Raw genomic sequence first — 15492 nt, 5'->3', positions numbered from 1 at the left:
TATTGTGTGTCGTTTTGTTTTCTAGTTTTGTTTGTCTAGTTTTGTTATGTATATTTAGTGGTAGTTTTGATAACATGGGAAGTTGTCTATAAATGCAGCAGTTAGCAAGTAGTTGTATCGTGTGAGCCGCCTTTTTTTCTTAGTTCGCTTTTCTCTCTTACGGTAGAAAATTCTCAGAGCTATGAGTTCATTGCCACTTTTTTCTAATGCTCAGTGAGAGGTACGCTCATTTTTACTGTCACACACACAAACACCTATTGTTAGAGAAAACCTGTTGGCCATTTACCGGTCGTAGGTGTTGTCACCGTGATTGATCACTCTCAACCAGAAACAACAGAGTATTTTTTTGCTCACCTCCCAACTGCATGTGAATAAATGATCAGTAAAAAAAACTTAGTGAAGAAAACACAACGAAAAGTAATTCTCGATGCTTACCTTAAACTAAGCGATTGCTTTCCATCGCGTATATCTCGATTTAACATTTTTAACCCTCCCACCCTATATGTACTCTATGTTTGATTCCACTTCAGGACCGGTTTCATGGCTTAAAGGCATCGCCCCACAAATCTGAGATGGCACGGATTTCGTTGGAGTATTTGTATACGGGATCGTCCATTTCTTGCTAATTGGCGTAAAAAAAGGTCCGGAATGTGCGGCGTGTGCACACCCTTGGGGCGCTCCAATCGAAGTCGTTGTAGAAAATAGCGCGCCGGAATGCTCGAAGCCGTATCTTCCGGGCTGTTTTTTTACGGCAATTGGGAAGAAATGGACGGAATCACCCTCCTCTCCATAACCTACGATCCCGTAGACGAATACTCCACTTGAAATTCGTAGATTCGTGCGCTGATGCCTTCAAGCCAAACACTGCACAACCTGAGAGGTCAAAAGCAAATGGTTTGCTTCATTTGAGGTGGGAACACCGCTAGCTTCACTAGGACTGGAGCGATGAGTGAACCCAGCGAGGGTCCCACCACGGAGATCCGCTATGAACCGACTATAACAGAAGTCAATAGTATCTGGACATAGCAAAGTGAAGCAAAGTGAATGAGACCACATCGCAATTGTAAAGACACAGATATTCGTGACAATTTGACACTAAATTTTGACAATGCGCTTAATTAAAGGTTTCCATTTATTGTAGACAGCTAACACAATTTCTATTACTAATCTGAGAATTACTTTAAACGTATTTCTCATTGGTGTTCGATCAATTCATGCCGCTAATAACAGGATTTTTATCTGCAGGTCTACGCCAACCGATACGAACAACATGATGTTAATGATTGTGAGTTAGCGGTATATTTACATTGTGAAAATCAATAATGGTATTTGTGCTACACAGAAACCTACCTTTTCTATAAACTAGAGTCTATCCTAACAAGACGAAAATTTGGAGGGTCCTGTACAGAATTTCCTTTCTGCTTCACTGTACACAGTTATGAAGTTAAGGCACTGATCACGATCGGATTTACGTTCCTTCAACCCGGCAGTGGATACGTTACATACGTCCCGCCGCCAGTCACAGACATGCCATACTTCCCGCCGCCAGTCACAGACGTGCCATATCCCACTCCTTCGCCATGTTTATCTCCTGCACCACCGACCGCTCCACCAGTTTGTGAGTTATAACTTCAGGGCCCGAAGATACAGTGACCTTAAAGCCAGCATACCACTGGAATTTGACGTGGTTAGAGAAGTTATGGGGGAAGCTAAAGGTTGGGTTGTAGACTGCAGGATCCGGGGGTGGTTTCGCTCATCTCTCCCTAATCCTCACAAAAACAGCGTGGAAACCGCTTTATTTTTTTTCTTAGTTTTCAAAGGTTTGGGGGCGCTCAAAACTGCTCCAGCCGAACTGCACCCAAATTGCACCTAGAGCGCAAAAAATCGCCCCTAGCGCACTAAAAAACATCCTTAACTGTAAGATTCGTGAAGGCGTTAGTTTACCAACACTCGACACTTCATGACTGGAACTGAGTGGCGATCTCGTACCTCCAGCAAAAAGAAGAACCGAAAATGGCCTGAGAGATGATTTATCCGCGATTCGCATTCGACAATTAAGGACGAGTTTTGCGCTTTAAGTGTTGTCCAAGCACAGTTCGATTAGAGCACTGTTGAGTTCCCCCCATCTCTTCCTCCAACTACTTTTGCCTAATAATTCCCCTCATTCAAATTCAATTTTTTTTTGAAAGGCATCACCCCACGAATCTGAGGTGGTGCAGATTTCAGGTGGAGTATTCGTATACGGGATGGGAGACTACGGAGAGGGAGGTTATTCCGTTCATTTCTTGCTAATTGCCGTAAAAAACGGCCCGGAAGATGCGGCGCCGCACAAGACTGGCGCGCTCCAATCGAACCTCTTGTACAAAATGGTGCGCCAAAACGAATGAAACCGTATCTTCCGGGCCGTTTTTTACGGCAATTAGGAAGAAATGAACGGAATCGCCCTCCTCCCCATAATCTACGACGTATACGAATACTCCACCGAAAATCCGTACCACTCCATATTCGTGGGGTGATGCCTTTAAAGTTGGATTTTATTTTAGATTGTCCTTTTTGCTCTTGCAACCCTCCGAAAGGCTGTATTCCACGTGAAATGCATTTTTTGTAAGTTCTAAAGTTTCTGTTTTCAACTTCTTTGAGGTCTTCTTCGAGGTATTCAGTAGTAATAAACATATACTATTATTACAATCTTTTCTTTTTTAGCTGCCTCTTTGTTTGTCCACCTCGGGATGATCAGGAAGATTAGCTTCAGAAATGGAAGATAGCAGTCTTGAATCAAAGAAACTTCGTTTTTTCCCTTTTTTTTTTGATCGCTTGGAACAATAAATGATGAGTAGCTTCAATTACTTTTACAAACGTCTTCGACCCTGGAAAGAAGAGTGACCAGAGGTTTCTCTGGTCGAAAGGCGAGCGGATAGCTGTAGAAATAAACATTGAAGGTTCGTGACGGAATAACAGAGCATTTCGTAGATCCTGATTTTCCCCCGATCTGTACTGTATGTACACAAAATGTGTGAACAGACCTGCGCATCCTTGAAAAAAATAACTTACTAATTTACTAAGTTGCCAGCTGTAAGTATCTTAATATTCTGGAATTAGAGGATATTGAAATTTGATTTTAAATCTGTATTCCTGGGCTGCCCAAGCAATTTGAAAATATATCCCTAAGTATCATAGTGATGAAGGTAAGCTAGTAGTGCTACGTCGAAACGAAAAAACAAAAACAACACAACAAACAAGACAAAAACTACTAGCATCTATACAAGCTGGTGTCTGTGTGCATGAATCCAGTTTTTAAAGCATCACCCCAGGAATCTGAATCCATTTCTTCCTAACTGCTGTAAAAGAACGGCCCGGACGATACGGCTTCGAGCGTTCCGGCGCGCTATTTTCTACGAGTTCGATAGGGGCGCGCCAGCCCTATGCACGCGCCGCATCTTCCGGGCTGTTTTTTTTTACGGCAAGTAGGAAGAAATGGACGGAATTAGCCTCCTCTCCATGATCTACTACGCCGTATAAGAATACTCCACCTGAAATCCGTACCACCTCAGATTCGTGTGGTGATGCCTTTAAAGAAAATAACCGGCAGACATAGTGAGGATGGCCATAGGTACTGGACATACGGAAGCGTAGATTAGGGTGCAAGTAGCTGTCACTGCTGGAAGACTATTTAGGATGTCTTATTTACTTTATAACGAAACAGCTTTGCATTTTTGCGCACTGCTTGTGTCCCCCTAATCCCACTTATTCTAATTTTTGGTGTCATCGCACCAATCCCATGCCGGGGAATCCCTCTCAGCGTTTTCCGGTGCCGAAGGGTCAATTCGAAACCGTCGACGCCTCATTCCATTTTATCGCTTTCTGGCGTCGAAGCGCCAAATCGAAGAAATGGGACCCGTCTCCTTACTTTCTGAAATTTCATTTCACACACATACACACATGACTAATCCCGTTATCTTAATAATAATAGTATAATAATATATATTTATATTTCATTTTATATGTAATACTTATAATTCAGCTTCCATAAAGATATACGATTATTGCGTTTTTGTCGTGCTATGTAGTAGCACCTTCTGATTGTTCAGTAGTGCGGAACATAATAAATCTAAGGATGGACCGTATTCCTCTGGATAATCTTCGCGAATGTATCAAGATTTATTGCCACAACGATCATAATTCAGCTTTTATAAAGAAGACACGTTGATGATAGCCATTTTTCAAATTCAACTTCAATCGATAACAGTAGGATCCTTTTAAAATCCTTTTGTGGCAGCGACGTAATCCTCCGTAAACGAATCCAAGAATGGTGTTAAACTATCATCTAGGAATTTTGTCTTCTTTAGATACAAGAGTAATACTTGATGGATATATAAATACTGATGTTCCGTCTAGAAATTTGTTCCCATTAGAAAATGTGTTTTTCAACGAATTATCGATTAATCTGCCTACCTGTATGCTATTGTTTCTTTGTTTTCGTAATTCTAGAAGATATCCGGAAATTTCTAGGAGTGGAGCTGGTTGATGAAGTAACTCTAACGCGTGTTCTATCAACACTATGGATCCAGTTCTTCCGATACCGGCTGAGCAATGCACAATTATGGGAGTGCTGGAAAAGCAGTTATTCGAAGAAAAAAAAAGTTGGTGAAATGTGATCGAAAGCGCGAAGCTGTAGCTTTCCTTACGTGCATTCCTTCAATCGTGCCAGAAGTGATATTGGCGCCAGATCCGCCTCCGGTACTCCACGATCCGGCCAATCCATCCAGTGGTAGTGCATGCAAGTGTGCGCAGGTTGATCGGGGACTTTCACTTCCAACTCTCTGACCATTACTTTCACTTTCGTCTCAAAAGGAAAGGGGAACTGAAAGAAGAGGAAAAATCAAATGAGTGTGTCTACTGCATATACTGCATTTGCGTAACGAAGCTAAAACAGCACAATTTAAATTTTGTTAATTCATTAAAGGATAAAGGTTAAAGTTTCTGGCGTTGATCAATCCGCTTGGGATGCGTCCCCACGTTCACTTCAATTCAGAATCGTTTGAGGTTTACGAACGTGTATCTGGCCTATACAATGACTTGCGGTGGCTAGCCGATGTGTCAAGTCGGTGCTTTTATCCTCCCAGACACGTCCGGTACCAATTTATCGACCCCGGAGGGATGAAGGGCTTGGTGAGCGCTAGAGCGGATTCGAACTTCCAATCGATCGTGCAGACAGCGGAACCTCTAACCGCTACACTACACCCGTCCGTTAATTCATTATTACTCTACAATTTAATCAATTAATTAATTAATTTGATATTTGCTGAAGAATAACAAAAAGAACGAAAGAAAAAGGCGTGTGCAGTGAAGGGAGTGGAAATTCAAACCGAAGCTAAGTGTGACGAGTGATGAGGAGGAGTATGTCGAGTACGAGCTATCGAGTGTGGAATGAAACGGAAGCCTTGCCCTCTTTTAAATACAAACTTTTGTCCGAACCAGGAAATTTCTCCTATAAGTTGTGTGAATGTAGGCGACCGTAAAATAATTTCACAGAAAATATCTTGAACGAGTTGTTTCTCAGAGGAAATTTAGTAAAATTGTTGCAGATGAACTAGAAGCTGCGAGGAAAATGAGTAAAAAAAAAGTCTATTTACGACTTGAGAGGTTTTCGAAAAATCTACGAAATCGTGTCAAGTTGTGGATCGAAAATTTAAATGATGACACTGTAGCAATCATTAAGGTGACTATTCTGTCATTACAGTACAACAATCGTTACCGAGACCGTCACATTACAACAAAAATCCACAGCCTATCATCAGAAATGTCAACTACAAAAAATTGCTGCACAGGGTTTTCGTTGTTTGTCAGTTGTGATTTACCTTGTTTGATGGTAAACAAAATTTCCAAAACAAAAAAAAAGGAATTTGAAGGAATCCATGGGTAAGAATCAACGAGCAACTATGCTGGGTTGGAACGTCTACATATGTACATCCCTAACTAAAAGTCACGCTCCGAGATTCCCCCGTCAACAAAAGCTTCAGAAAAATTAATTAAAATCACAAAAATTAATCTATTTTCTGGAGATGGATGATGTCTGACAATTTACGTCAGATCTCCTAGAAATCACGGAAATTCCAAGAAAAATAATATCTACACAACAACACTTACGAACTCTTGTTTCTTCAGTTGAACGCTAACATTTTCTCCAAAGAAAAGTGGTTCCCCAGGCTCCATGGGAAAATATTCTGCACATTTCTTTGTTTTCTAAGAAGTATGCTATATTTATCGAAACTTCTCAGTAATATCGAAAGATGGATTTTATCTTCTGACGTTATTCTACAATAGTTACCTGCTCGATAAAATTACACAACATTAAGATGGCAGTGGACTTTTCTTGAACGACCATATACCAAAATTCAGGACAAGTTTTTGGTAATGGCGCCTATAAATATTGCGGTTCATTCGTTTTTTTTTGCTCAACTACCTCTTCTCAGGCAATTAGCGCTATGAATTAATTTGTTTACTTGCTTACAATTTACTTTTCAATTCCAATCCAAGCACCTTTCGGTTTCAAAGAAACAAAAGTTTCTTAAAATTTAATCCCAAAGATTTCACCTGAGTGCAAATAAATCGTTTCGGGCTCATCGGAGTAGCTACGTAATTAGCGTGTATATATGGAACTGGGCCAATATTTAGAATCACTCTATCGTTATCCAAGCATCCTACATCCTGAAAGATAACACAATAGATAACAGAATAGATGCAGTGAGCGACGAATGCCAGTTTAGTGGGGACAAGCATGTCCAAGCGCTATTTAGCACACTACTCAGAAATCTAGCTAAAAATAGCTTGTAGTTAAAATAAAAATGAGCGCAAGATGTTTTTTTCATGTAGAAATTTATACAAAAATAATGGATAATGAATAATAATTTAGAATTGCTCAGCATTAAGGTAATTTTGCCACAAAACCTGCCGCAAAATTTTTTTTCCAAAGCAACTTTTGAGGAGTTTTCTCCATGGTTCTCGATGATGATGTATAGTTAAAATTACCAAATGTTTCATTTCCCACAATTTTTGTCGCAAAGAAATATAAAAACTAACTACTGGACAGATTGAAAGACTTTTCTCGTCTAATAGGATTTTTTTGCTTGTTCCGACAATCAAGTTTTCTGGAGTTTAACGTTTTGAACAGAAGAAACTTCCCAAGTGCAGAGCACTGTGAGGGCAGAAGGGGTGGAGCGGAGATGTTACGTAGTTGGTTCATTGTTACGTATCCGGACTTGCCTCCGGGCGTAGTTTAAAGGCAGCGTATCACGAAGTTGAGGCAGAACGGAAACCCCGGGCAAAGCGTAGAGTTTGGACAGGAGATTGCTGAACATAGCCTCATAGCTCCGCTCACCTTCCACAATCGTCGTGGGAACCGGAGTGAAAGATGACACTTTTTCCTACAAAATCAGTTGCAATATACACACTTGTGCACGCGTCACATCCACGTGCGAGAGGTCATGAAACGAGGAGGTCTCCTCAGCAGTCTATTCAAGTACAACCAACGAAAAGACTGCTGATAGGACCTGAGCGTGTACCTGGAAACGTGTTCTAACGTTCCTCGTTGGAACTAAAGCAATTCCCACGTTTTTTCCCACGATGATTAGGGAAGGATGAGCGGAGCCACGCTTGTTTCCTTAATCTACAATCCAAGCTCTTTATTTTTCCGTACTGCGTCAATTTCGTAATATTCCGCCTTCAAACTTCTTCGCATATGATTCTATGTATATTCATCCTAAGCACATTTAAACAGTACCTTATAACGGTTACGTCCTTCAGGAATTTGTGCTAAAAATTCCGTCATTTTTGTGAAATCATTCACTCGTTTCATAGATCTAAACTCAGCAACAAGACCTTTGACGCCTTTCTTAAGAGTTTCTTCAACAAATACTTTAACCTGTAACATATTTCTTTTATTGCTCATAAAACTTCCTCTTATTTCTCTGAATATTTGAAAGAAAATAGTTGTAAGGTGCACCTGTGCACGTCTGGCTGCTTTAGACAGTCGTCGTCTGAATGGCTCGGAACTTCCTTGTGTTGTAGGTGCAGTCATTAAACTTTTGCCTTCCCTAGCATAGAAATTGCTTTAGAAATGTTCTGCGACCAGAAAAAAAACCAACAATTTCTCGTACACAAAAAAATACACTTTTATTTATGTATAAGCGACTATGAGATACGGTCTGGTCAAAAACACCTGAAGTACAGTTATGTAGGTGGTTGCGCACGAAGTCGGGCAGAGGAGCTAGCGGCTGCGATCGAGGTGGGACCCTTCACGTCCCTGCGGTCCCACTTACGCAAGTGTAACGGGGCTTTAGGTCACCTTGATCGGACTGTACACCATTTGTCGACTATATTTTTATAGTGATTTTAACGCAGTATTAATAATGTGATCCTGCTGGAAGCCTCACGATCATCCTTTTCCTTCCATCCTTTTCCAAATGTGAATCACATTCCGCAACCTTTTCCGAGTGATCCTCATTAGTTTCGAAATTGGGGAGCTGCGATTCTTTTTAAAAAAAACTGAGAGATTTTATAAGCTATTTGTTAGCCCCATTTCAAATCGCCTTGCTACGTCTACTAAGAAGGATATTACGAACGTTCACAACTTGAAGAATTGATTCCTAGTGAGTTTTTTTCTTGCTAAGAAGCTGAATCTTACCCAACATTTGCTTGTGTTTTCGATCTCTTCGAAACTTCTTCAAATGATCGCTGTCTATATCCCTTTGACTTCTTCTTTCGACCTTTTTGTGGCCTAGATAGTCGTTGTTTTTTTTTCTTCAATTAACTGCGGCAAGAATAACAAAAAACTACAACTTACCGATCCGCCTCCTTCGACCCGCCTTTAGTTTGATCTGAAAAGCAAAAAAAATCATATTATATCTGCAGTCAGCAGAAAACTATGCTTAAACGCATCACTCCACGAATCTGAGGTGGTACGGATTTCAGGATTTCAGGAGTATTCATATACGGGATGGGAGACTATGCTGAGGGGGTGATTCCGTCCATTTCTTCCTAATTGTGCCGTAAAAAACATCCCGGAACATACGGCTTCGAGCGTTCCAGCGCACTACTTTCTACAAGAAGTTCGATTGGAGCGCGCCAACCCTGCGTGGCGCCGCATCTTCCGGGCCGTTTTTTACGGCAATTAGGAAGAAATGGACGGAATCCTTCCCCCCCCCCTCTCCATAGTCTCCCACCCCGTATACGAATACTCCAACTGAAATCTGCACCACCTCAGATTCGTGGGGTGATGCCTTTAATACAGTTGATTTTCCAATAGTTGAGGACCTGCTTTGAAAATGGGCACTTTTCACCAACGTCTTGGATGAGAGAGGACCGAATCTTTACTGCTGAGGAGAAAAGCATGGATTTTTTTTATCAGTTTCTGTTTGCGGCCCAATCACGAGGTCATTAAGTTGCATTAACAGGTACTGTTTTCTACTAGGGTGCATTCCTGAACACTGAAAGGAATGGGATTTCTGTGGGGAAATGTAGAGTTCGAGGTGTAGATTGCAAATATGAGGGCAGCCCCGCGTTTCTTCTCTTCATCCCAGAAAAAAAAAACGTTGTGGGTAACGCTTTCGTTCCTGAGCTAAACTGCAAATCCACTCTATTGTTGTGCACGCTCCACACCTACGAGCGAGTGGTTGATGATCATTGATGTCTCCTCAGCGGCTTATTCAAGTAAAATCCGCGAATAGGCTGCTGAGGGGACCGTAACATGTCCAAAAAGGCGTGTTCTAACGTATTTCCTAGGGGTAATGTGGATTCCACGCCGTTTTTCGGGGCGACTAGGGGGAATTGAGCATGGCCGCGCCCATATTCGTAATCTACACCACTAATCTCACCTTATCATGGAAAGGTCCTAGCAGCGGGAATTTCTTTTCGAATTTTGTTATTCTGTGCTGCGTTTGAACGGCTATCTGAGCAGTGAAGTACGATCACGATATTGACGTTGTACGGAAACTCAAGGAAAACGTATAGACTGGATTATAGATTACGGAAATGTGCGTATTCCCGCGATTCATTTCCTAACGGTCGTGAAAAACGGCGTTGGGACCGATTTAATTCCTACGAAGAAGGTTAGAACTGTTCCTACGGGGAACACAGCCCAGGAAGATGTATGGCACACGGACCCGTTTGAACAGGGGCCAATATACACATACAACGCCGGAGGGGGACAAATGCGGCATTAGCCCTAGTGTTTCACTTTTCTACGATGTGGATATATACGTCATAAGCACTAAGGGGGTTAATAGGCTGGTGATGAGACATCATTGATCTTCGACCGCTTGCTCGCGGACGCGACGCGTGCACAGGCGGCGCGTTTCTTAGGAAAGAACCGTGTACTCTTTGCGGTTTTTTTTACGACCATTAGGGGAGGATTTGCAAAACTACGCTCGTTTTGATTTGATCTACAACCGAAGCTCTCTTAATATGTCCATTACGTGATACGGTGTCTTCTAGAAAGAGAGCAACAACTTTTTCAGAGATTGAACTAGAAGCGCTTCAGCATATCCATCTGGGACTGCTTCACTGATCAGATAACCGTTCAAACACGCACTACAGAGAAATTTAGGAATCGCTCGGAATACGACGAAACAACCGGTAACGACAAAGTGAAAGTGTGCTTATGCTCAGAGAATGCTTTTCCTGTTGAAATAATCATCCATTTTCGCTAATACAAAAATAAGTAGCGGTCATGCTTGCCGAAGAAGATAGAAAGATGGATAAAAAAGGATTAGCTCGTAATGCTGCAAATTCCTCGCAGAATACTCTAGGTTAGGACGATTAGGTGCTGTTAAAGGTTAATTATGGACTCATTCGCTGATTCTCAGGTGGACAGGCATGAACTTATTCAGCTGAGGATAAGGAGACTAGAAGACGTGACCACGGTGGACAGCATGATGGACATCTATAATCAAAGGTATGTAGAAATGTAACCTGCATCGGTCGGTGTCCCTTACACAATCATGTAGAGACCTCCTTTTTAAGGTAAGGATGCGCTCATTTTTCAGAAATTTACAGTTCTTCTTATGTAATCATCGTCTGCGCTGGGTCACGAACAGTTAGCTCAAACCACTTCAAATTAACCTCGTAAGTGGACAAATATAAAGTATGAACGAGCTCTATGGACGTTGCGTTCGAGAAAACTGACGATGCAGAGAAGCCTGTTGAAATATAATCCATATACTTCTGGTTGGATTAGAGGAAAGGAAGAAACAAGTGAGTACATTCTGAAGCTTCAGAGTTCAGAGTAGTTTTGCGGTCCAAGGCAAAGAATAAGACACTTCAAAGCTGTAGGAACTGACAACGCCAATTATAAAAACCACACTAACCAGATTTTGTAACCCATCTAAAAAGGTTCATTCCATCTACAAAAATGAACCACACTAGAAGCTATGTTTATACTGATATTTTTTATCAATAATATCACCACAGAGAAGGTTAGAATAAGGGGCAGATGGTATTCCCCAGCAAACCTCTGTGACCCTCGAGAAGGTTTGGATGTGGTCCAGGCAGCTGAACCCCTGACGGAATCCAGCTTGTTCTTGAGGCTGGGTTTCATCCAACGTCCTAGATATGCGCGTGAGTATGATCTTGGTGAATACTTTGTATAATACGCTCAGCAGGCATATCGGGCGGAAAAATGGATGATTATTTCAAAAGGGAAAGTATTATTAAGTATTCCGTATACGAAATTGAAATTCCAAAATTCCAGAAAGCAGTGAGACAGGTCCCATGGCGACGAATTGGTGCACGGGCGCCAAAAAGCCATAAAACGGGGCCGGAGCGGGTTCTACGGCGTCGAACTGGTGCGCCAGTAACCGTTGTAGTTAGATGAGACGGGGTTCTGCGGTGTCGAATTTGTGCGCCGGCGCAAGAAAATGGCAAAGTGACTTAAATGGGTCTCACGTTTGCCTCATCAGGTTGGTAACATGGCTACTCCAGAAACTAGAGACACGAATACAAACAGCCGTCTAAATACTAGCCGTCCGTTTACGTGATCCGACGTGGGACCTTGCCTTTATCAGTACGATGATGACGTCCACGTCATTTTATGCTGGTACATTATTTTGCGGTAATTTTTGTGGAGAAAGAAAAGAGAACGTCGTGCTTTGAACTATGTTTCCAAATTGTTCCCGTATCGAAGGAATATATGCAAATGCAGAATAAAGTTCGAATACTTTCCAAATGTAGAACTGACGCCTTTAGAAAGGGAACCATTAAATCATCAACTCAATTCATGATCATTTCGGAAATGCTTAAAATTTCTAAAAGGGAAGTACGAAAGAAACGTCGTTTGAAAAATTACAAATTTATTTTTTATAAAAAATGCCATTGCTTTTATTTTCTGTTTGGGGTTTTAGGAACGCGTGTCCACCTTACACAATGACTTAGGAGAGCTAGCTGATGCATCAAGTCAGTGGCTTTTAGCTTCCTCCCAGACAATTCTGCTACCACTTCTGACACTGGAAAGGTGAGGGGCTTGGTTGGCTCTGGAGCGATTTTGAACCATCGATCGATCGTGTAGTCACAGCCGAACCTCTTACCAGTCGCGATGTTCTTCATCGCCATGCATATCTCATTTTTGGTAGGAGGTTCACATCAAATAACTCAACTAAGAAAAGGGAACAAATCCTTTGATGACCGAGCACCTGTAGACGTTCTCATAGTTTTGCTGCATCTTATGCACTTAGGAATTAGAGACTATAGTTCTGTTCACGTACATTACACCCATATGATTGCACGTATAATAGTGCACTGTCGTTTGAAAAAAATTAAGCCGTTTCGTTCTAATGATAATAATTTTACAGAAGAAATCAAAAAATCTCTCTTAAACCAGGGCGCACTTTTTTGTTCATTTAAGCTTTTCACATGACTCGTGAACAAACTTCAAACTACATACAACACTAAACATCAACGGCGGATCCAAAGAGAGAAAGAGGGGGATAGAGAGGGGAAGAGATGGGGAGAAAGAAAAAATTACGGAAAAGTCCATTCCCTCTCCAAAATGAAAAGAAAACTTTGTACAACGCTATCAACAGCTCTTGGACGTGCTCTTGGATTAAAACACTCCTACGATGTTTACAGTACGAAAGAAACACATTTGATAGCAGCTGTTATCTCATTCCAAAATACAAATGCAGAAGAATTTTTGTAAAAGAAATGATTGCAATATGTTTTACATTAATCTTGCAGCGCAATTCAATTTCACTTTGTTACAGTAATAAGCATAGATTTTTCTACTGGAATTTTTTTTTGAAAAATGGTTTCTCAAAACGATAAGATCAGAAGAAGTGCAATTTTGCAGATTTCAACCACGTAACAAAGAGGATTATGAGCTTCACATAAAAGGAGCGTTTGATCAAAGAAATAATCAGTTACTGAGTTCTCATTCAGTGTATTCCTCTTCAAGAATATTACCTCTGCACAATAGGCAATTGTTGAAGCTGTTCTGCTGGGATTTCTCTCAGCTAGGTTTTGAATCAAGGATTTAGTTGTAGGCAGAAAGTCGGCAGTGGATTCTCCGTCACAGCCATGTTACCAATAGCTCTATCCCTACTGCTGGCAATTACTTTTACACGAGCAGCACCTGTGGAACAAGTCAGTGGACAAAAACCTTATAAATTTCGCCTAAAATCACCAGATGCACTGTAGTTTTCCGTTCAGGACAATCTCGCCTTTGCTGCGGAAGTTCTTGGATCAGTGACACCTCAGCAGATGTCTTGTCTTCGTGACGCTAACTACAGAGTCGCGCTTGTCGAGTTAGTTTCAGGATGATCATAATTTCCTAAAGTTTATATGCTTTTTGTTGACGTTTATTATTTATTCAACGGTAGGGCATACACCGATGGCCAGTTCATTCCGGATTCCATTCCTAATGCATGGTTCGCTGTCACAAGTAAGTGCTGGTATTTGTACTGATCCGCTCTGCGTGGCTGCTGCGTGCGTGCGCCCATTCAAAGGCAGCGTATCTAATGGCAAATAAAGAGCTCGGCATGTAGATTACCAGCAAGAGCGTGGCCCAGCTAAATTAGTCCTGATCGTCCTCAACGACGGCGTGGGAACGGCGTTAGTTCCTACGAAGTACGTTAGAACGCATCATCCTTGTACACGTTCCGATTCTCTAAGCAGCCTATACATTGTTTTTACTTGGAAACGCTAAGGAGAAGAGCTCACTAGTTCTCGACTGCTGGGTCGTAGATGTTGCGCGTACACAATGGCGGTAGGTTTTACCTCGTAGGAAAAAACGTCGTTTCCCACGCCGTTTTTCAGGACCATTAGGGCGAGTTGAGGTCTACAATCGCATCAGCTAGTCAGGTCGAAATCATTTGATCTCCGTACTGTGTTTTGTGGGCCGAGGACATCGGCTGTAGCGCCAGTCAGGTGAGCAACAAGAAGACGGTGTAGACACATTAGAGCGGAACACAAGACGGAGAACTGGTGACTTCGACCAGAATGCACGTGAACTGGGACGAAACGCTTCAATCGTGCGGGTCAGCGCAAGTACCGGCATCCATAGAACACTGTATTATTCACTGTTATTTGCACAAATATTTTGCGAGTTGGATGTTTCTCAGCAAACAAATAACTGAATTTTTAACACTGATTTTGTTAGCTGGTATGGGTGTCGAGATCTACATGACACCAAATGCCCTGCACTCAAAGACCGCCAAACAACAAGTCGATGAGACTATCCAGGGACTCATCTCAAAAGGATTGACAATCAAGCAACTTTGGGTTAAGGTTCGTCGATTTTAAACCACTTTTAGTTCCAATTTTTTTTTTGGAATTATGGAAAGATACTGCTAACGATTTCAATTTATGCCAAAGAAAAAGAGATGGAGATTTGTATTCCAGCGTTCAGTCAATTATTTACTGTATCTTTAAGATCACGGACGTTTCGAAATGGACTCCGAGCATTATGTTCAACGATAACTTCCTTGGCGAAGTGATGGCTGCCATTAACGTGAAGATATACTTTTATTTCAACCTTTTTTTTCCTTTTTTTTCGTGAATAACAGCAACCGTGATTGCAAATAAATTTCCAGGCGCACGGAAGAAAAGTCGGAATCATCACTAACTCTGCTGCTTTCTATGAAATCACCCCTGGACTAGGTTACTATATGCACAACGTCAAACTCTGGTAGGAAAGTGGTGTCAACCAGATCTGTTGTGTCTTCTGGAGCAATTCTTTCCTAAGGTACGGTAACTCTAAGCTAGTAACATGCGATCGAGTGGAGGAGAATCAGACGGCAAACTTCAACGATTTCAAGTCGTTCGCTGACTGGACTAAGCCTGATGCAAAAGAGTGTTGTGTTGGAAGAAAATTATGCGACATCACCGTTAACAGGTTTTTTTTGAAGGATTCCTTTGATATAATAGCACATCCTGTTTCAAAAAGAATTTCTTCGTTTCAGCAACGTAGTGTCAAAGGATTCGATCTGGACTCCACCCTCTTAG

General features: G+C 41.6%; 2 protein-coding genes across 2 annotated transcripts; one reads left to right on the top strand and one right to left on the bottom strand.

Moving 5' to 3' along the window:
- Nucleotides 1–4256: 4256 nt before the first annotated feature.
- RB195_016661 (uncharacterized protein) lies at nucleotides 4257–11394 on the bottom strand (the record flags this gene model as incomplete). Its single annotated transcript, XM_064183291.1, has 11 exons — nucleotides 4257–4391; nucleotides 4453–4609; nucleotides 4686–4861; nucleotides 6148–6243; nucleotides 6329–6421; nucleotides 6595–6708; nucleotides 7781–7921; nucleotides 8003–8093; nucleotides 8684–8776; nucleotides 8843–8876; nucleotides 11364–11394. 11 exons carry the CDS (start codon nucleotides 11392–11394, stop codon nucleotides 4257–4259), a joined length of 1161 nt encoding a protein of 386 aa, XP_064039172.1.
- A 2172-nt stretch (nucleotides 11395–13566) lies between these two features.
- On the top strand, nucleotides 13567–15492 carry RB195_016660 (uncharacterized protein; the record flags this gene model as incomplete). The annotated part of the gene is made up of 8 exons (XM_013449297.2): nucleotides 13567–13632; nucleotides 13699–13793; nucleotides 13869–13930; nucleotides 14648–14775; nucleotides 14921–14998; nucleotides 15081–15175; nucleotides 15233–15382; nucleotides 15450–15492. The coding sequence occupies 8 exons, from the start codon at nucleotides 13567–13569 to the stop codon at nucleotides 15490–15492; spliced, it is 717 nt and encodes a 238-aa protein (XP_013304751.2).

The sequence above is a fragment of the Necator americanus genome, chromosome II (genome assembly GCF_031761385.1).
Source record: "Necator americanus strain Aroian chromosome II, whole genome shotgun sequence".
Classification (NCBI taxonomy): domain Eukaryota; kingdom Metazoa; phylum Nematoda; class Chromadorea; order Rhabditida; family Ancylostomatidae; genus Necator; species Necator americanus.
Note: the sequence above shows the minus strand (reverse complement) of the source record. Positions and strands in the feature narration are given on the sequence as shown.